Here is a 23,702-nt window from a genome sequence, read left to right on the forward strand (position 1 = left end):
CATTCCTTCCATTCATTGAGAACTTCCTATCAATTGTTGTATTTAGTCATAGAAATTTGGTCTTTCTTACATTTATAGACAACCCAACTCATCCCATCACTTCCTACAAATCGTTCAGTTTGTCATTCATGTGCCTGAATACTTGAGACAGGAGACATACATCATTGGTAAAATCTATGTCGTCTAGTTGATCTGTGATTCTTCAGTTTATTCCCCTTCTTTGTCTTCATTTGTGTTTCTCTTCGCTTCACCTATCACATTCAAGAAGGTAGATGGAGAGAGTACACATCCCTGTTTTACCCCAGACCTCATGCTAATGGGTGATATCAGGTTCCCTTTGTACTTTACTTCACAGGAGTATCTATGCATGCAGCTTCAGAGATGGTCCTTAAGCCTATTTAAGATGATTCATGACAGCTCTTTTCTAGGAATGGATGACAACATGAATCCTTTCCAGTTATTGCAATTTTGTCATCTACCTTCTTTGGATGTTTACTGCGATTCCTATCTTCTATTCTTCTGGCATTTTTCTCTGCTCCAGATCTGGTGTCTTTGATACCTATTCTTTCAGAAGTTCTGGCAGAATACTGTCTGACCCCAGAGCCTTGCCACATTCTATTTGCTTTAGGGTGACTCTGGTCTCCTCTCTGTTAGGTAGTGCACCCTTTATCCTTGCAAGTCTCATGTTGTTCTTTCTCTATCTGCACCTCTCTATTTAGTACATCTTCAAATGTCCTTCAGTTTTTCAGTTGCATTGATCAGCTGGGTTCCTGCCTTGTTTTTCACTGGCAGTATTTTGGACCCTTCTTCATTCCTAGCATTCTTGTGGCCTGGTAAAGCTCTTTTATGTCTCCTTTTCTTGCAGCCTGTCTATATCCTTTGGTCTACTCTTATACTCCTGTCATCTCTTGATTAACTCTGGTATATTCTTCATAGAGCTCAGTTTGCCTCCTGTGTGTAGTTTACTACATTCATTTTTGCTTTCAAATTTTTTCTTTCTCCCTCTTTCTTCCATGTCTCCTCACTCATTCAGTCTTTTTCGCCTCACTCATTCAGTCTTTTCCTTTTCTGTCTCTGGACCCAATTGTCTTTTCGGCAGTTTCAAGAATTGTTCTCATGACTTTCTGCTGATGCTCTTGTATTCCATCCTCCACTCCGTTGAGTGCTTTGTACCTATTTTGCAGTTCTAGTCTAAATTCCTGTTTGATCTTAGGGTCCTTTAGCTTTGAGGTATCAAACCGCTTCTTTAGGATATCAAGTTTCTTCTTTGAATCTAAGATTTTCAAACACATTTGGGCTAGTATCTAACAGTGCTCACTGCCTATGTCAGCTCCCCTTTTATTTCTAATGCCCAGATAAGCTCTTCCCCATTTCTCACTTATAGCTAAGTAGTCGATCTGATTCTGCATCTTGTGGTCAGTCAGCACCCAGAAGACGATATGACATTTTTCTGTGGAAACACATTCCACCTGTGGCTAATTCATTGCTTGTGCACAGCTCCTTAAACTATTCACCATTTGCATTAGTCTCTCCAATTCTGTGTCTTTCCATTATGGGCTCCACTCTCTCAATCCTTCTCACTCTCTGCCCTCTGTGCTAAAGATAAAAATTATTGGCTTGCGCCAATCCTATATCAGACAGTTCATTGTAAAAAATTTGTTGAAATATTTGTATAGTATTAGCTTACACTGAGATATGTACTGTATGCATACATCTCTTCAGATATACAGGGTGAAAAGTATTTAAACGGACAAACTCTGGGGGGTTGTAGGCGACATCAAAACAAATATTTTTCCCTAATGTCATTTTCTCCTATGAGGATTATTTAAACTGGTAGAGGCCATATTACGCTCTTCAGTTGTTAGAGCCCATATTATGATCTTCAGTTGTTAGAGGGTGTATTACACTCTCCAGTTGTAGGTAACTGCTGCCCACCAGTGTAGTAGTGCATTGTCTGTGTTTACTAATGGAGCGATACACCTAGAGTGAGTACACTGATATGGTTGGTGCATACTACGTAGCGCACTACAATGGATGAGCTGCACAGTGGGTTTATCAACAACAATATCCTAATCGCCGTATCCTGCATCATACGATCTTTGCTGCTGTGTACCAACATCTGCGTGAGACCGGGTCATTTAGCAGATTACCTGGACAGGGCCACCATTGCACGGTATGAACGCTGCAATTTGAGGAAGCTGTCTTGCAGCATGTTGAGCGGGATCCTTCAATCAGCAATCATGCAATGCACGTAACATGGGGACAAATCAGACGAATGTAAGAACAATCCTTCGAGAGCAATTTTTATGTGCATTTCACTTACAGCATGTCCACAACCTGGAACCAGTTGATTATCCACCCAGAGCACAATTTTCACGGTGGGACCTGGAACAGTGTGAAATGTATCCTACATTTCCATCCTCTGTGTTATTTACCGATGTAGCAACAATTGGGCATGATGGAGTCATCAGCATGCATGGTTCGCATGTTTGGAGTGAGGATAACCCACATGCCACAGTAACTAGCACTCATCACATGCGGTTCTTCGTTAATGTGCGGCTCAGTGTTGTTGAGGACTGTTTAATTGGGCCGTATCTGCTACCTAAGCTGTTAAATGGTATGCACTATTACAATTTTCTCACCAGAGCGTTGCCAGAATTGCTGGAAGACGTCCCGCTCCCTACAAGACAACGCATGTGGTTCCAACATGTCGGGGCGCCAGCACATTTCAGTCGTGTTGTGCATCGATTCCTGAACCGACGGTTCCCAGAAACGTGGATTGGCAGATGTAGTCCTGTACCATGGCCTGCTCAATCCCCAGATATGTCCCTTCTGGACTTTTTTGTGTGGGGAGAGATGCAAAACCTTGTTTATACAACTCCTGTTGCATCAGAAGAGGATCTGGTTGCCCAGATAGTAGCAGCAGCAGGAACAATTCAGGATACTCCTGGGGTTTTTGCGCATGTCACACAGAACATGATCCGATGGTTCAACCTTTGTTTACGTGTCAATGGAGGTGTTTTTGAAAATTTACTGTAATTGAAATTGGGTTGTGTTAATGTGTTGCCTCTTGGTCGTAAAAAAATGGAAAAGTGTTTGTTGGTTTAGTTAATTTGCCACCAGAGAAATCTTCCTCTAAAGGTTTAAATATTCCTCATAGGAAAAAATGACATTAGGGAAAAATATTTGTTTTGATGTCCCCTACAACCTCCAGAGTTTGTTGGTTTAAATACTTTTCACCCTGTTTAATCATCCAATTTTCTTAAATGAAACAGTTTTCAATAAGGCAATATAGCGGTTTGTTTTTCACACTGCTTCACCAAATAAGACAGTAATGGGGTTACAGATATTCAGAGAAAGCTGATCATAGATGTAATTACAAGGAAATTAAGTTGTTTATGGAGACCAGAATGAAGCACACAGTAGAAGATTTAAATTAATTATTCATATTAAATTACTTGTATTTCTTTGGCCTTCATCACATATACACCATTGTGTAATAGCATAATTACAACTAATATTTTCTTTTGTGCTTTTTGTAAATGTTTAAAGGATGTGGTGGCCATCTGGAGCGACCTTTTGGAGAATTTACATCTCCTTCATATCCTAATCACTACCCAGATAATGTTCTATGTGAGTGGCTCATCACTGTTGAATGGGGCAATAGTGTACAACTCACCATTGAAGACTTCAGTATGGAACGCACCCCAGACTGCGGTTTGGATTCACTCACGGTATTGTGACACTGTTTGTCTCAGCCAAATAAAATTATTGATGAAAAATATTTGAGTCTGTATACTTAATCTCTATTTTCTGTGTGTGCCTGTCTACTTGTGTCTTTATCTTATCCTGTCGTTTGGTGCTACCCATGCATTTTGTGCAGTTTTGTCACTTGTGTTGTATTTGATTCTAATATTGGATTTGAAGTGAAACATGATGGATTAAAGTATTTGTATAAAGAACTACTCATGTTAGTTGTTACCCTTTCTTTATTGTGCTTTCTCTTTACTTTTGACTTCTTCTTGCCTGGTTTTCCCATCTCTACCCACATCTTTTTCATTTATTCTTTAATACATTGGGTTTTCAGATCTTGTAAGTTCTATCACATCTTTGTTCAGTTAGCAGCTGTTTTCTTCCTCTCATGTAGTTTTGTTTTGGCCTGTTCTTTTCTGTATGAATGAAATGTATGTTCTTGTTTGATTTGACTGGGCAGTTCAGCTGGCATTCTGGGAGTTGGCACCAGCAAAATGTATTTAATTTATTTTAATTTAATTTGTCAGGTTCTGTTGAAAGGTGTGGGCCAGTTATGGTCATTGAATCAGTCACTACATAAGTAAGTGAAAGCTGATCTGAAAATTTAAAAATCAGAAAACATACTGTGAAAATTAAGAGAAAAAACACAAAAATCCTTAGAATAGGATATGTACATGTACATAGTAAATAATATATTACAGTGTGAGCCCTGAATCTACTGTGAGGATCTGTTGTACAGTATAAAAGGACTATGCCAGAAGGAAGCTTTTCTGTTTAGTTTTCAAAATCTTTAGTCTATCATGCAAATTTGTCAGTTCTACTGGAAGCATATTGAAAGTGAAATTTTCTGGTATTGCACAACTTTGGATGTATTGATATAAGAAATATTATTTGTAGAAACTATTTATCTGTCTAGTGTTCACTGACTGATAGTGACAGTCTGTATTATTGACCACAAATTCCATGAGAGACAATGCTTATCTAAATGGTTAACACTCAGAAGACCAGTTATTTAGAAGAATTATGGGCCTAGAAAACAAGCCATTTATGCCACAATTGAAAGTATTACTGACACATTTGTGTTTTATATTACTTAGAGGGTAATACACACAAAAAAGACCATGCTTCAAGGTTTAGTTTTCATGTTTACTTTAGGTCTTTGATAGGTTACAAATTTTAAAATAACGATAACAGAAAGTATAATTATTATTTGGAAAGAAAGTGTGAGGTGTGTTATTGAGCAATTTCATATGTGTTTTGCTTTTGTATGGAAAAGTCGGTAGGATTCTGGCATGCAGAGAGGTATGTTGCTCTCTAGAGAACAATAGTTTGATTCTTTCCTGTGCTTGTTTTGCCAGTTGTCTCATTTTCACCAAACAAATCTTGCAAACCAGTGTTGGATGCTGCCTCATCATGAGAGTCATCTGTAAAAAAGACAAGACAAAGGCAAATAAATCAGAATTAAGCTGTAGTTATAGCATCAGTATCTCTAGCAACAATGTTAGTGGTGAAAAATTGTAGCAGGCTGCAGTTTACCTAAATATGAATATTCTTCAGACTATTTCCACTCATATATTTCTCTCTCCAATCCAGAATCATTGAATTCTTCCTCTTGAGCTTCCAAAATTAATTGTTCAATCAACAAACATGACTGTCATATTTGTTTCAGAATTAACAGTAAACAGTGAAACCTGATGAGTACATGCATGAAACTGACAACAATATGATCACCCAACTGCTCAGCCAGTTGTGGCAGCAGCTGTTCACTGCTGTTTCTTTCAAAATAATTGTAGAAATTGACAACAGAAGAAAACACTTGTCAAGGAACAGATAGCGAGATGTCCATACATTGTTCTCATAAGAAATGAGTTCAGGTTTTGACTGATAGGTGGCTCGTGCATTGAGAAAATCTCAATGTGAGCTATACAGTCTTATGAACATAGTGTTGTGGCTTGAGCTGTGCTCGGGCTTGGTCACCAAAGTCTTAACCTAAAATTCCAAGGAGCTGCAGCAGTGGCCTTCACAAAGTTATTGATGTGGCGCTGCAGATAGGCCTGATTGCCGTTTTCTGGTGTAAGAATATTCTTTGTGAATGCATATAGTGTTGTCTCAGAATATGATACTGCAGGATGTAATAGAATGAAAGTAAGCAAAGTAAACAAACTTTTACTTTTCATCAGAGGCAGTAATGATTGTGCAAATAGTAAACTTAAAGAGCATTTAATGACTCTGAATATCATACTTGAAAGAGAGCTTTTCATCTATTGTCAGTCCCAAGAGTTTTAAGTGTTTCAATTACACTAATTATTTGTTCACCTTCTCACAATAACATTTGTTATTACTGCGTGCACTGTGTTTTATTGTTGTTAAGTGTCAATCTGTTTTCCGTGAGCTACAAGCCAATATTATCCACCATCCATCTGTACAATCTGCATCTACATCTACATGTATGTGATTACTCTGCTATTCACAATAAAGTGCCTGGCAGAAGGTTCAATGAAGCACCTTCAAGCTGTCTCTCTACCGTTCCACTCTCGAACAGCACCCGGGAAAAATGAGCACTTAAATTTTTCTGTGTGAGCCCTGATTTCTCTCATTTTATCATGATCATTTCTTCCTATGTAGGTGGGTGGCAACAGAATGTTTTCACAAACGGAGGAGAAAACAACGAAAAACGCCTTTGTTTTAATGATTGTCACTCCAATTCATGTATCATATCTGTGACACTATCTCCCCTATTTTGCAATAATACAAAATGAGCTGCCCTTCTTTGTACTTTTTCAATGTCATCCGTCAGTCCCACCTGATGCGGATCCCACACCACACCACAATACTCCAGAATAGGGTGGACAAGTGTGGTGTAAGCAGTCTCTTTCGTAGACCTGTTGCACCTTCTAAGTGTTCTACAAATGAATCGCAGTCTTTGGTTTGCTCTACCCACAATATTATCTATGTGATTGTTCCAATTTAGGTTATTTGTAATTGTAATTCCTAAGTACTTAGCTGAATTTACAGCCTTCAGATTTGTGTGACTTATTCGGTAGTCGAAATTTAGCTGATGTCTTTTAGTACTCATGTGAATAACTTCACACTTTTCTTTATTCATGGTTAATTGTCACTTTTCACACCATACAGATATCTTATCTAAATCATTTTGCAAGTCATTTTGATCATCTGATGACTTTACAAGACAGTAAATGACAGAATCATCTGCAAACAATCTAAGGTGGCTACTCAGATTGTCTCCTATGTTGTTAATATTGATCAGGAACAATAGAGGGCCTATAACACTTCCTTGGGGAAGGCCGGATATTACTTCTGGTTTACTCAATGGCTTTCCATCTATTACTACGAACTGTGACCTTTCTGACAAGAAATCACGAATCCAGTCACACAACTGAGGCAATACTCCATAGGCATGCAGTTTGGTTTGAAGATGCTTGTGAGGAATGGTGTCGAAAGCCTTCTGGAAATCTAAAAATATGGAATCAATTTGGCATCCCCTGTCAATAGCACTTATTACTTCATGAATATAAGGAGCTAGTTGTGTTTCACAAGTTTGATATTTTCTGAATCCGTGCTGACTATGTATGAATAAATCATTTTCTTCAAGGTACTTCATAATGTTCGACTACAGTATACGTCACAAAACCCTACTGCAAATTGACGTTAGTGATATAGGCCTGTAATTCAGCGGATTACTTCTACTTCCCTTTTTGGGTATTGGTGTGACTTGAGTAATTTTCCAGTCTTTAGGTACAGATCTTTCTGTGAGTAAGTTGTTGTATATAATTGCTAAATACAGAGCTATTTTATCAGCACACTCTGAGAGGAACCTGACTGGTATACAATCTGGACTGGAGGCTTTGCCTTTATTAAGTGATTTAAGCTGTTTTGTTACACCGAGGATATCTACTTCTATGTTTCTCATTGTGGCAGTTGTTCTTGACTGGAATTCAGGAATATTTACTTCGTCTTCTTTGGTGAAGGAGTTTCAGAAAACCGTGTATAATAACTCTGCTTTAGTGGCACTGTCATCAGTAACTTCACCATTGTAATCACTCAGTGAAGGTATTGATTGCGTCTTGCCACTGGTGTGATTTATGTATGACCAGAATCTCTTTGGGTTTTCTGCCAGATTTCATTGTAGAAATTATTAAAAGCATCTCGTATTGGAAGTATGTACTATATTTCAAACTTCTGTAAAACTTTGCCAATCTTGGGGATTTTGCATTCTTTTAAATTTGGCTTGCTTTTTTCATTGTTTCTGCAACAATGATCTGACCCATTTTGTGTACCATGGGGGATCAGTACCATCACTTATTAATTTATGTGGTATATATCTCTCAGTTGCTGTATATACTATCTCTTTGAAAACATTCCACAACTTTTCTACACTTACATGATCAAATCGGAAAGTGAAGACTGTATCTTAAAAAGGCATTAAGAGCATTTTTATCAGCTTTTTTAAATAGATATACTTTGTGTTTCTTTTTGACGGTTGTAGGTGTTATGGTATTCAGTCTAGCAGCAACTGCCTTGTGGTCGCTAATCCCTGTAATCGTCACAATACTCCCTATTTGTCCAGGATTATTTGTTGCTAAAAGGTCAAGTATGCTTTCGCAACCATTTACACTTCAAGTGGGCTCATGAACTAATTGTTCAAAATAATTTTCTGAGAAAGCATTCAGTACAATTTTGGATGACGTTTTATGCCTGCCGCCGGCTTTAAATGTATAATTTTTCCAGCCTATGGAGGGTAGGTTGAAGACAACACCAACTATAATTGTATGAGCGGGGTACTTACTGGAAATGAAACTCAAGTTTTCTTTGAACTGTTCCGCAACTATATCTTCTGAGTCGGGGGTCAGTAAAATGATCCAATTTAATAGATTGTCAGGTATAACCTCTTCCCATACTATTTCACACAAACTATCTACTTCAATTTTGCTACAAGGCAAACTACCTCTGACAGCAATAAATACTCCACCTGAATGAAATTTTTACTCTCAGCAGAATTTGTGCTGATATGAAGCTTTCTGGCAGTTTAAAACTGTGTGCCAGACTGAGACTCAAACTCAAGAGCTTTGACTTTGGTAGGCAGGTGCTCTACCGACTGATTATGAGATACACAAGCATGACTCACAACTCATCCTCACACCTTTACTTCCACCTGGAGAAAAGGATATTGTGGAGGCAGGCTTTTGCCATAGCCTAGGGGATGTTTCCAGAATGAAATTTTCACTCTGAAACAGTCTGAGCTGATGTGAAACTTCCTAGCAGATTAAAATTGTATACCGGACCAAGGTACTGGTGAAAGTAAATCTGGAAGAATGGGTTGTGAGCCTTGCTTGGGTAGCTCAGTCAGTACAGCACTTGCGCGCAAAAGGCAAAGGTCCTGAGTTTGAGTCTCAGTCTGTCACATAGTTTTAAGCTGTCACTCCACTACAGAGTGAAAATTTCATTCTGGAAACATACCCCAGGCTGTGGCTAAGCCATGTCTCCACAGTATCCATTCTTGCAGGAGTGCTAGTCTTGTAAGTTTTGCAGAAGAGCTTCTGTGAAGTTTGGGAGGTAGGAGATGAGGTGAGGTACTCTGAATATCTGCTGACATCAGCTAGTGAGATCACATTTTGTGAGCTATGATTGACTTACAAAAACACATCACAATCTGTTTCAGTGCATTGGAAACTACCGTATTTACTCGGATCTAAGCCGCACTTTTTTTCCGGTTTTCGTAATCCAAAAAACCGCCTGCGGCTTAGAATCGAATGCAAAGCAAGCGGAAGTTATGAAAAATGTTTGTACGTGCTGCCACAACTAACTTCTGCCGTCGAATATATGTAGCGCTACGCAGGCATGCTTTGTAGGCACAAAGATAAATACTGGCCCCAAAACCTCTGCGTCAGTAAATAAATTTTTTTAAAAAAAGTGGAAGACGAGCTTTTTTTCTCCGCCGCGAGTTTCGACCACTGAATTTTCATACATTATCCAATGAAGTAAATACAAATTCCGTATTGTTCATCTTCGAATGTAGCACAATTTCAGTGTACTACGAAAATCTGACTGGCAAGACTGTTTGGGATGTTTGTCAATATGGCCAACTCTAAGTTCTGAATTTTTTCCTACCTGTGAGAAGAGATGGTTGCTAATAGGAACCTGATGAAATTTGAATCACATACAGTATTCTCTTCACCATAAGAATAATACAAATATAAATATTTTGCCATGTATTCTTTCGTGTTTGCTGCTATCTCCTTTAAATCCTGTCTGCCTAATAAACTACGAAACTAGAGTGAGACAACAGCAAATGCGGAAGAATATACGTATCGTGTCATGTTTATATTCGTATTATTCTTATGCCTAATAGTGACACTGCCAGAAATGAAGCACGGCAAGTGACTAGATTTTTAAATCTAAGATGACTCTAATTTCTGTGCAGAATTTGATGTAATAAAGAAGCGGCCGCAAAGATTTTCAAACGGAGAAAAATTTTCGCCTAACTCTCGTTCAGAACATGTTCTATCATACGCAGTCTATTATTTGATTCTTGTTGATCATTATCAAAGAAAGCAGCAGTGTAAGTAACAACAAATAGCAGTCTCTTGCCATTGTTTCGCTAATGAGACGATTCCTCTCTCTCTCTTTTTTTTTTTTTGTTTTTTTTTTTTTTTTTTTCAATTGTACGCGGCGGTAGCGCGCACAAAAGCAAGCCATGCCACGACCCGCGACAGGCCGTAAACACGCACTATCAGAATACGACAACCAACGCATGACACAGTGCAGTAATGCGTTTTCAGCTTAAGAGTGACGCAAATACCTATAACAAAGAAAACGGCATTTATCAGATCAAAGCAAAATAAGCAATTGATTCAAACCAGACGAAGCATGTGAAAAAGGAAGGGTATCCGTATAAATACGGACGGAGCGCCTGACGCATAGCAATGGCTACGTGGTAAAGCTTAACTGCTAAGCTTACGACTCGAACCAAACTACTGTAGCTGTATCGTCATTCATTCGACCTAAATTGTGTCTCATATTACAATGGACCAACTTTGTTTCGATTGGAGGTGCGGCCTAAAACTTTTCTCTCCCCTTGAATTTTGAGTCTCAAATTTCAGGTGCGGCTTAGATTCGGGAAATTTTTTTTTTTCCTTTATTTCGAGTCTCATTTTTCAGGTGCGGCTTAGATTCGAGTGCGGCTTAGATTCGAGTAAATACGGTAACATGTTGTGGTTGGTGTAATTTGAATTTATACTTTTGTAATACAAAAGGATGCCACTTACATGTTGCTGTGCATCAGAGATCTTTCCAAAACACATCCCAACTAAAATGCTGGGAGCTCTATATTGGTGTATAAAACCTTAACCATTCAAAGGATTAATAAGTGTTACAGTTCCAAGAGAAAGTATACTCCTGGTAAAATGTGTGTTTTTAACCAGGAATTCCCTGGGAATCCGGTAAGTTTTTCGTTATCCTTGTATATACCCTGAATTATGCGTGCACTGACAATGCCTTACACAACACAACAGATGTTCACTTTCAATTCAGTTCATTTAAATACCCTATTTGCTAACTCATTGACATTACATTACCTGTTTTTCAAAGTGACACTTTCATCATTTGCAATTGGACAAATTTTGAAAACAATTTTGAATCACCAGATTTAAATAAATGGCACACCATTAACATAAAGGGAGAGTTTCAGTGAGTACAGATATCGATAAAACTAACTAACTTTTACATAAACTGGTCACATGGTAAAATACATAAACTGGTCACATGGTAAAAATTTCATGGAGCCGCTTCATCTAAATTAATAACATTTGTCACAAAATGCATGAAAAGCTTCAGTAGTAACCAAGCAAAAGAGGATCGGAACAATGGAAACACAGTACACTCTCTGTGCTTTGCTTGCAGAATTTATCTGTCATGTATTGTCAGCACAAACGTGTAAGTCTCTGAAGTAGTTGCTTTTTCCAACACCTGCATGCAGTTTCCTGTTCTCGTTACAAGCATTTTCTGACGTTCACATCTAGATAAACAACTTTGACGTTAATATACCATTCTGTAAGACTACTGGGAGATCCAACGGATTGTCTGGCTGCCTGTATTGCTGTTGTTCATTTAACACTACTTGGGAGGCACATGTAATCATCGTAAATAAAGTAAACAAAGGGAGAAAGATCAACAGTAAATTTCTCCAAGAATCAGATGTGTAGCAGTACTCTTTAACTTCTACCTACATGAACTTTCTGACAGTTTGTCCAGAAAGTTCTGCTATCCCTACGACCTAGTTCTTGTCATACAACATAAAGTACTGGATCCGACAGAAGGAGTGCTGGTCACAGTCATATCTGTGGGAGGCTTATTTCAAAATCTGAAGCCTCAAATCTAGTCCAAACAAAACAATGATGTCTTGCTTCATTTTGAATAATTATCTGATGAAAATGAACATGAACATAAGCTTCAGAGAGAGAGAGTTATTCATTGTAAATGGAACTCAAAATATCTAGGTGTCATCTTCAACCTTTCATCTTTCAAGCAACACCTTCTGAACCTAGCTCAGAAATTGAAGACTTATAACAACATCCTCCATCATTAATTTGGAACTATCCAGGGATCCTCAGCAACTACGCTGCATTCTTCAGACTTTGATTTGGTGTATGCAAGTGGTGAATATTGTGCATTTGTGTGGATGAACAGACACCATACAAAGCTTATCAATACCCAACCGAATACTGCCATACATATAATATCTGGTGCTATCAGAGCTACACCGGTTCATTGGATTCCACTGTTAACCTGTATTATGCCATCTGATTTGCGCAAGCGTAGTGCTCTTATGAGAGAATACAAAAAGATCTCCAGAAATCCTAAACCATACACATATAAGGAACTGTGACGTTAAAATCTTAAAAGGCTGCAATCACAACATCCTACTCCACATGATGCTTCTGTCATGGTTACGAGAGGTCTTAAATCTCTCAAAGAATGGGAAGATTGGTGTGAAGCAGTAACAGACGCGCACCTGCATAACTTTGTCTCAGGCACTAAGCTCCCAAGTGGGTTTCACAAGACTGAATTGCCCCAAATTGTATCCAAATGACCCGTGGCAGGTGCAGCGATATATTCCACAAGTGGAACAAGCTACCCAATCAGAATTGTGACAACAGACCTTCCCACCAGACTATACATCACATTTTCAGTGACAGTCAGATTCAAGCATGGCAATGTGAAGATTTCCTGTTAACAACACCAAAGGCTGTGCACTGGATTGTAAAACTAGACTCTCAGTTATGAAATACATGTGTCCTTTGAAATTATTTGCTGACTGTGAATTCTTGGCATCAGCTGTATTCGGTACAGAGCTACTACCCAAAGATACAGAGATACTACCCATTAGTGTCATATGAAAATTTGTGCCAGACCAGGACTCGAACCAACATAAATGTTCATATCTCATTATTGAGTAATAGGTCTGTACCCAATACAGCCGATGTCAAGGAATTTGCAGTCAGCAAATTAATTTTGAAAAATTTGGACACCTGTGGATTGTCAAAAGTGTCTGTTATTTCAGACATGCATGTAAACATGTAACCTTGTGAAGCACATTGTTTCTCATTTGTACTTATGTAAATATCTCTGTGTATATCTTGACAATTCAGTGTGTTAGCCTGATGCTAAATAATAGTAACAATAGTAATAATAATTTAATATACCAAAGAAAATAATCAGTTTTTGAAAATATAATGTAACTGGATAGATAAAAATGTACTAACCAAATGGCAGCAAGAGAACGCACACATATAGACTTTAAGGGTATTTTTAAGCTCCTTCTTCTGGTAGATGGGTTGAAGGGAAAGATAGAGGGATGAAGGAAAAGGAGTGACGATATTTGATAAATGGGAAATGTTTGGAAAACTCACCCAGAACTCTGCATCAGGGGAGACTTACCTCATGGGATGAGAAAGAAAGACTGATTATCAAGGACTGCAGCTGATGAGATTTGAAAGCCAGAGAGCTGGAAGGTGGAAGATGGGATAATCAGCAAGATACAGATTACTGACAAAATGTTATGCAAGAGTTAATAAGAGCAGAAAGCTAAATGCATTGTATGTCGTAGGGGATCGGGGGCGGGGAGTGGGAGGATAGACAAGTCAGAAAGTAAGAGGTACAGAAAACTGAAAGGAAGTGAAGAAAGGAATAATTACTGAGCACAAATGCTGAGACTGAATAAATTTTCTCAAATTAAGGCCAGGTGGGTGGCGATTACCAAGGAACTGGAACGCCAGTTGTCAAGTGCAGAGTCATGAGAAAATGGCATCTGTAGGCTGACAACTTGGTGGTAGCCATACCAATTTAAAAGGCCAAACAGTGTTTACATAACAGCTGGTACAAGACGTGTTGTTTCCCAGGTGGCTGTGCCTTTGATAGTATGTGATTTGCCAGTTATGGGGGGTGGTTTAGGTGGTGGCAGGAGGGTGCATAGGGTGTCTTACAGTGGGGACAATAACAGGTGCAGGAGCCGTAGGGTATGGAAATGGGGGCAGAAGGAGCATAAGGTCTGGCCATGATGTTGTGGAGATTGGGAGTGAACTGAAAAGCTTTCTGGTTGTGGTGGGCAAAATCTTAGACAGAATGGATCTTGTTTCAGGCCACAATTTTAGGAAGTCATAGCTTTGTTGTAAAAGCTGATTAGTGCATTCAGAACCAAGAAAATACTGAATGAGAAGAGCTGTACTCCTAAGCTGTTTTTCAGAGGGATCAGACTTACCAGGGTTGGACGTGATGGCCCAGTAAATGTATGTTTGAACTTGTTCGGGGGCAATTATGTCCATTGAAGGCTGTATTTGAATGGTTGTGTATTGCTGTTAAGAGTCAGCATCTAAACAAATACAGTTGCCTCGAATGGTAAAACTGTATGGGAGGGAACATTTGTCATAGGGAGGATGGCAGCTGTCAGAATGTAAGTACTGTTGTTTGCTGGTAGGTTTATTGTGAACAGAAGCTTGTAGCTGACCCTTGGTGAAGATGAGGTCAACATCAAGAAAAGTAATATGGTATTTGGAATAGCACCAAGTGAAATTTAACTAGGAGAGTGTATTTGAAGATTCCAAAAATTTTCACAGGTCAGGCTCACCATGAGTCCATATGGCAATGGCATCATAAATGTATTTAAACCAAACCAGTGGCTGAAGGCTGAAGGACCTTCTCAGCAACCCATGAAAGGATTGGCAAGGAAAGGAGCCATCCTGGTTTCCATGACTCCCATGATCCTGCACCATATATGTTTGTATGTCTAACCATCAGAGGTAAAGTAGTTGTTGGTAATTATAAAGTTGATCAGGCAAGCTGGATGGATGTCATAGATTTGGAATCAGGTGGGCACTTGTTGAGATAATGTTCAGCAGTGGACAGACCATGTACACAGGAGATTATGGTATAGAGGGAGATGGCATTCATGGTGACAGGCAAATGTCTTTGTACCATGGGCTGCAGATGTTGATCAACTAAGGCAGACGTATGTTTGGTGGGTGCTTTGAAGGCAGCAACTGTGGGAGGACCAGTGTAATTGGGTTTATGGATTCTAAGAAGGTAAAAGGTGAGGATGCGTGGTTTTTGTGGGGTGAGAATTTCTGTGGATTGAAGTTTTAGTTATTGTGAGTGGCCTGAAGTTTTGAGGAGGGACTGTAGGTCAGTTTATATCACAGGCATGGGACCCTGATGGCAAATGCTGCATGTATTGGTGTCAGACAGCTGACGTAGACCCTATCTTATATAGTCCCATCGATCAAGTACCACAGTGACAGATACCATGTCTGCTTGGAGGATAATGATGGAGCCATCACTTTTTAGAAAATGAAGAGCCTGGATCTCTGAAGAGGACAAGTTAGATACACTCCTGGAAATTGAAATAAGAACACCGTGAATTCATTGTCCCAGGAAGGGGAAACTTTATTGACACATTCCTAGGGTCAGATACATCACATGACCACACTGACAGAAACACAGGCACATAGACACAGGCAACAGAGCATGCACAATGTCGGCACTAGTACAGTGTATATCCACCTTTCGCAGCAATGCAGGCTGCTGTTCTCCCATGGAGACGATCGTAGAGATGCTGGATGTAGTCCTGTGGAACGGCTTGCCATGCCATTTCCACCTGGCGCCTCAGTTGGACCAGTGTTCGTGCTGGACGTGCAGACCGCGTGAGACGACGCTTCATCCAGTCCCAAACGTGCTCAATGGGGGACAGATCCGGAGATCTTGCTGGCCAGGGTAGTTGACTTACACCTTCTAGAGCACGTTGGGTGGCACGGGATACATGCGGACGTGCATTGTCCTGTTGGAACAGCAAGTTCCCTTGCCGGTCTAGGAATGGTAGAACGATGGGTTCGATGACGGTTTGGATGTACCGTGCACTATTCAGTGTCCCCTCGACGATCACCAGTGGTGTACGGCCAGTGTAGGATATCGCTCCCCACACCATGATGCCGGGTGTTGGCCCTGTGTGCCTCGGTCGTATGCAGTCCTGATTGTGGCGCTCACCTGCACGGCGCCAAATACGCATACGACCATCATTGGCACCAAGGCAGAAGCGACTCTCATCGCTGAAGACGACACGTCTCCATTCGTCCCTCCATTCACACCTGTCGCGACACCACTGGAGGCGGGCTGCACGATGTTGGGGCGTGAGCGGAAGACGGCCTAACGGTGTGCGGGACCGTAGCCCAGCTTCATGGAGACGGTTGCGAATGGTCCTTGCCGATACCCCAGGAGCAACAGTGTCCCTAATTTGCTGGGAAGTGGCGGTGCGGTCCCCTACGGCACTGCGTAGGATCCTACGGTCTTGGCGTGCATCCGTGCGTCACTACGGTCCGGTCCCAGGTCGACGGGCACGTGCACCTTCCGCCGACCACTGGCGACAATATCGATGTACTGTGGAGACCTCACGCCCCATGTGTTGAGCAATTCGGCGGTACGTCCACCCGGCCTCCTGCATGCCCACTATACGCCCTCCCTCAAAGTCCGTCAACTGCACGTACGGTTCACGTCCACGCTGTCGCAGCATGCTACCAGTGTTAAAGACTGCGATGGAGCTCCGTATGCCACGGCAAACTGGCTGACACTGACGGCGGCGGTGCACAAATGCTGCGCAGCTAGCGCCATTCGACGGCCAACACCGCGGTTCCTGGTGTGTCCGCTGTGCCGTGCGTGTGATCATTGCTTGTACAGCCCTCTCGCAGTGTCTGGAGCAAGTATGGTGGGTCTGACACACTGGTGTCAATGTGTTCTTTTTTCCATTTCCAGGAGTGTATTTGTAGGTACCTGAGGAATGGTTGTGAAGCTAAGCTGGATGTAAGGAATTCTTGGAGGGTTTGTAAGGGATGATTTTGAGGTAGTGACAGTGAATCAAGTTAGGATCACAGTTCGAACTGTTCAAGGCATGGTTCAATATCAGGTTTGCCGTTGGAAATATTTTGGGATTGGATTGCAAAGTGCTATTTCCATTTGACATTATGTGTGAAGGAAAGTACAGATTTGGCCAAAGCAGCATTGTTAAATGCATGTGTAGGACTGAAAATGAGACACTCGGATAATAGAAATGATTCAGGAGGGGAGAGTGCCTTAGATGAGAGGTTGAGAACACTGCTGCTGTGAATAGCTCTTGTGATCATGAGTTATCATTGCTCTAGGAGGCAGTGGTGAAGGGTGGGGGAGTTAGGAAGGGTGACCAATCTCAGTTTGTGGGAGCGGAGTGGTGGTTGATGGCATGGCTGTTAGGGAGAGAGTTAGGAAGGGAAAATCCACTGTTGTGGTAGTTTAGGAGAAGGTAGGATAGCTTGTTGAGATGAGGTTTGGCCTGTTGTTGCAGTTAGAGGTTGCTTTAGCAGATGATACTATCCAAGAAAACATGAGGGGCAGATAACTGCAGGATTTTGTATGAGAGAACTCTGGTGGAGTGGAAATGGGCAGATGATGCATACAGGTTACAAACTAGCATGGTAAATGCAATTGATTACTGTATTTTAAACTGTAAAAGAGATGGTGTAGAGTAGGATTACATCAAGGAACAGGGACTTTCAACATTAGGCCTTTGGTGGTAACTCCCAGGGACAGGCAGATTTTAAGGAACACAATGTGGGACCTTAGTTTTTATAGAGGAAGAGCATGTTTTCAAATGAACTGAATATAATATGCGATGGGATTCATCATTTCAATAGAGGAGGGTTAGGAGTATTACAGATGGTGGGAGTGTCGAAAAAAGGAAACAGAGGGAGAAAACTAAGTGAAAAAATGAAGACAAGAAAGGGTGGGGGCCAGAGAAAAAAAATCTGAAAAATCTATAAAAATTTGTACGAAAATCATGAGAAAAGACAAGGATAAACAAGAAGTAATGAGTGGGTGATGATTTCTTGCCAGAAAAGTGGGCTGTATGATGTGAAAAAACTGTGACAGGAAAAAAAATCACAAAAATTATGAAAAAAAAGTGATAGGAAAAAATTACAGTAATAAATTGTGATGGGGAAAGATTATGGAAAAGACATAAAAGCAGACAGAAGCTTAAAAACACTGCAAACAGAAAAAGGAATTCATTGGAAACAATGGCATCTTATGTGTTTTGAAAAGCAGGCAGTAACACTGAATCAGCGCAGTTTGGTGAAAAATAAATGCACAAAAACATGAAAGTATCAAATACAAGCAAGGTAAGTAGTCGGTGAAAAAAAAATGATGTCAAATTTGCAAATAATTCTGAGACACATGATCAAGAAGTGTAATGAGCCATAAGCAAAGTATTACATCCAAATTTGTAAATAACAATGGTTCCGTCTAAGTGCACAGAAATCAGTACTAGAGAAGATGTAGGGTGAAGATGTTGGATGGTATAGGTGGTAAGGTGAATAAATGAGCAAACCAGCACATAAGGTCAAAAACAGTTAACAATTTGATCAAAGTAAATGAAAATAAAGACTGTCAAGGGAGTTTCATAAGAAGGAATGATTGCCACAAGAGATAACTATAAAAACAAAAATAATCCATCTTTGAAAATATAATGTGACTGGATGGATGAAAATTCAAGTCACCAAATGGTGGCAGGAGAATACATATGCAAAGATTAAGTGAATGTGCAAGATTTCAGAGCCAGTGGCTCCTTCTTCTAGCAGATGGGTTGAAGGGGAAGGAATAGGGACGAATTAAAAGGACTGGTGAAGTTCAGAAAATGGGAGGGTTTGGAAAAGTCACCCAGAACCCTGCATCTGGGGAGATGTACTGTATGGGATGAAAAGGGAAGACTGGTTGTTGGGGACAGCACCAGATGACATTTGAAACCCTGAGAGCATAATGGTGGAAGATAGGATAATAAGCAAGATAGGATTACTGACAAAACATTGTGCAAGAGTTTTATAAGAGCAGAAAGCAAATCACATTGTATCTCATGGGGGAGGGGTGGGGTGGGGGATAGTGTGTATGTGTGTGTGTGTGGGGGGGGGGGGGGGGTATAGACAGGTCCAAAAATCAGAAAATAAAAGGGAGTGAAAAAAGGAAAAGTTGTTGTGCAGTAATTCTGAGGCTGAAGAAATTAACTTGAATTTAAGCCTGATGGATGGCAATAATGAAGAACATGTTGTAACACCAGTTCCCACCTTCAGAGTTCTACAGAATCTGTGGGAAGAATCCAAATGGCATGTGCGTAGAAACAGGCACCTAGTATCCAGTATTGTTTCACAATCCTTTCACTGATCCCTACAACGTGACCCTGATGCACCCTCAGCTGAACTCCGCACACATTGTTCCCTAAAACCTGATGACTCCGTCATTATCATCACAGCAGATAGAAGATCTACCAGTGTGGTACTTGGTCAACTGAAGTATGCAAGCAAGGATCTATGCCAGCTGTCTGTGACTCCTCTACATACTGTATCTGCCATAGAGGTCCTGTCCCTGTGATACAAACTGACCTACAATCCCTCCTTAAAACTTCTGGCCACCTACAAGGACAAACACCTCAATCGATATAACTTCTTACCCCACCCAAACGATGCATTCTGACCTTTTACCTCCTTTCTAAAGTATTTAATGTATTTGTATGGAGTGTAGCCACATATCGAAGTGAAACATGGATGATAAATAGTTTGGACAAGAAGATAATAGAAGCTTTCAAGATGGGGTGCTATAGAAGACTGCTGAAGATTAGATGGGTAGATCACATAACTAATGAGGAATTGGGGAGAAGAGGAGTTTGTAGCACAACTTGACTTGAAGAAGGGATCATCAGATAGTGAAGGGAGACGAAAATTTAATAGCCATGGGTGAATGGAATTGGATAGTAGGGAAAAGAAGAGATGGAAACATAGTAGGTGAATATGGATTGTGGGTAAGAAATGAAAGAGGAAGCCGCCTGGTAGAATTTTGCACAGAACATAACTTAATCATAGCTAACACTTGGTTCAAGAACCATGAAAGAAGGCTGTATACATGGAAGAGACCTAGAGATACTATAAGGTGTCAGATTGATTATGTAATGGTAAGACAGAGATTTAGGAACCAGGTTTTAAATTGTAAGACATTTCCAGGGGCAGATGTGGACTCTGACCACAATCTATTGGTTATGAACTGTAGATTAAAACTGAAGAAACTACAAAAAGATGGGAATTTAAGGAGATGGGACCTGGATAAACTGACTAAACCAGAGGTTGTACAGAGTTTCAGGGAGAGCATAAGAGAACAAGTGACAGGAATGGGGGAAAGAAATACAGTAGAAGAAGAATGGATATCTTTGAGGGATAAAATAGTGAAGGCAGCAGAGGATCAAGTAGGTAAAAAGACGAGGGCTAGTAGAAATCCTCGGGTAACAGATGAAATATTAAATTTAATTGATGAAAGGAGAAAATATAAAAATGCAGCAAATGAACCAGGCAAAAAGGAATAGAAATGTCTCAAAAATGAGATCGACAGGAAGTGCAAAATGGCTAAGCAGGGATGGCTAGATGACACATGTAAGGATGTAGAGGCTTATCTCACTAGGGGTAAGATAGATACTGCCTACAGGAAAATTAAAGAGATCTTTGGAGAAAAGAGAACCAGTTGTATGAATATCAAAAGCTCAGGTGGAAACCCCGTTCTAAGCAAAGAAGGGAAAGCAGAAAGGTAGAACGAGTATATAAAGGGTCCATACAAGGGCGATGTACTTGAGGACAATATTATGGAAATGGAAGAGGATGTAGATGAAGATGAAATGGGAGATATGATACTCCATGAAGAGTTTGACAGAGCACTGAAAGACCTAAATCGAAACAAGGCCCTGGGAGTAGACAACATTCCATTAGAACTACTGACAGCCTTGGGAGAGCCAGTCCTGACAAAACTCTACCATCTGGTGAGCAAGATGTATGAGACAGGAGGAATACCTTCAGACTTCAAGAAGAATATAATAATTCCAATCTCAAAGAAAGCAGGTGTTGACAGATGTGAAAATTACTGAACTATCAGCTTAGTAAGTCACGGCTGCAAAATACTAATGCGAATTATTTACAGAGAAATGGAATAACAGTTAGAAGCCAACCTCGGGGAAGATCAATTTGGATTCCGTAGAAATATTGGAACACGTGAGGTAATACTGACTTGATGACTTATCTTAGAAGGTAGATTAAGGAAAGTAAAATCTACATTTCTAGCATTTGTAGACTTAGAGAAAGCTTTTGACAATGTTGACTGGAATATTCTTTCAAATTTTGAAGGTGGCAGTGGTAAAATACAGATAGCAAAAGGCTATTTACAATTTGTACACAAACCAGATTGCAATTATAAGAGTCGAGGAGCATGTAAGGGAAGGAGTGGTTGGGAAGGGAGAGAGACAGGGTTGTAGCCTCTCCCTGATGTTATTCAATCTGTATATTGAACAAGCAGTAAAGGAAACAAAAGAAAAATTCGGAATAGGTATTAAAATCCATGGAGAAGAAATAAAAACTTTGAGGTTAGCCGATGACATTGTAATACTGTCAGAGACAGCAAAGTACTTGGAAGAACAGTTGAATGGAATGGACAGTGTCTTGAAAGGAGGATATAAGATGAACATCAACAAAAGCAAAACTAGGATAGTGGAATGTAGTCAAAGTAAGTCGGGTGATGCTGAGGGAATTAGATTAGGAAATGAGACACTTAAAGTAGTGAAGGAGTTTTGCTATTTGGGGAGCAAAATAACTGATGATGGTCAAGTAGAGAGGATATAAAATGTAGACTGGCAATGGCAAGGAAAGCATTTCTGAGGAAGAGAAACTTGTTAACATCGAGTATAGATTTAAGTGTAAGGAAGTCGTTTCTGAAAGTATTTGTATGGAGTGTAGCCATGTATGGAAGTGAAACATGGGCGATAAATAATTTAGACAAGAAGAGAATAGAAGCTTTCGAAATGTGGTGCTACAGAAGAAAGCTGAATATTAAATGGGTAGATCACATAACTAATGAGGAGGTATTGAATAGAATTGGGGAGAATAAGAGTTTGTGGCACAACTTGATTAGAAGAAGGGATCGGTTGGTAGGACATGTTCTGAGGCATCAAGGCATCACCAATTTAGTATTGGAGGGCAGCGTGGAGGGTAAAAATCATAGAGGGAGGCCAAGAGATGAATACACTAAGCAGATTCAGAAGAATGTAGGTTGCAGTAGGTACTGGGAGATGAAGAAACTTGCACAGGATAGAGTAGCATGGAGAACTGCATCAAACCAGTCTCAGGACTGAAGACCGCAACAAAAACAACAACAAAGGTCCACAAATCCAACACCCTCCCCATCCCATAGTTGCCAGCTTCAAAACACCTACTGAACAAATATCTACCTTAGTTGATCACCACATGCAGCCTGTAGTACAGAGACTTCCTATGTATGTTCAAGAGACCAACCATTTCCTAGATCATCTGAAATCTGTTCCCATCCTGCTCCCATCACACACCTTGCTTTTCACCACTGATGCCACCTCGCTGTATACCAACATCCTCCATGTACATTTCCTGTCTGCTGTTGAACTTTAGCGTCACTGGTGCCTCCTCATTCCAAACCTTGTGAAGTGCTTCCTGTTCATCTTAATCAACTTGTTACCATTGATGCCATGACTTTCTGTACCAAAATCTCCCATGTAATTGGTCAGTCTGCTGATGGATATTACCTTGATCAAAGTCCTCGTGGTTCCAAACCTATGACTTATTTCCTGCTCACCTTAATCAACTCCATAGTTTCTAACAACTGCTTTTCTTCTGAGGAACAGACATACAAACAGATTAGTTGCATGGCTATGAGAGCCAGCATGTCTCCTTCCTACGCCAAATTTTCGTGGGTCCCTTGGGCTGTCCTGGGATCCATAAAACTTCAGGACCTGGTTTGATTTAGATGTGTTGATGACATCTTTGCCATATGAACTTATGGTGATGCTGATTTGTTAAAATTTCTGGAATCTCTAAATACCTTCTCCTTATTAGATTTCACTTGATCCTATTCCAACTCCCATGCCACTTTTCTTCATGTTGACCTCATCCTCACTAAGAATTAGCTACACATTTCTGTTCACATTAAACCCACTGAAAACAACAAAACTTGTATTTTGACAGTTGCCTTCCATTCCATGTGATATGATCCCTCCCATTCAACCTTATCATTTGAGGTAAACATTTTTGTTCCAATGCAGACTCTTAACAACAGTAAACCAAAACTCTTACTCAACCTTCACTGGATGTAATTATGCCAGTTTCAAATGCACATTTACCAGGTCATCACCTCCAGCCGTGGTACATCTTATCCCTTGAAAAAACAGCTTAGAAGTATTATCTTGGTTCTGAATGTATTAATCAATTACTTCCGCAAGGGTATGAATTAAACTCCATGTTCCTTCTGCTCCCTGTTCCCAGCCTTATGGCTCGTACCCCTGTGAGTGCGCCCCCTGTAAGACT

General features: G+C 40.2%; 1 protein-coding gene across 1 annotated transcript in view; it reads left to right on the plus strand.

Annotated features, from left to right (window-relative positions):
• Positions 1-23,702, plus strand: part of LOC124545739 (cubilin-like) — a 718,402-nt gene that overhangs the window by 287,346 nt on the left and 407,354 nt on the right. Inside the window, exon 27 of the mRNA XM_047124681.1 lies at positions 3,553-3,734. Within this exon, the coding sequence (XP_046980637.1) occupies positions 3,553-3,734 (182 nt within the window). The remainder of the gene's footprint in view (positions 1-3,552; positions 3,735-23,702) is intronic.

The sequence above is a fragment of the Schistocerca americana genome, chromosome 8 (genome assembly GCF_021461395.2).
Source record: "Schistocerca americana isolate TAMUIC-IGC-003095 chromosome 8, iqSchAmer2.1, whole genome shotgun sequence".
In the NCBI taxonomy this organism is placed as follows: domain Eukaryota; kingdom Metazoa; phylum Arthropoda; class Insecta; order Orthoptera; family Acrididae; genus Schistocerca; species Schistocerca americana.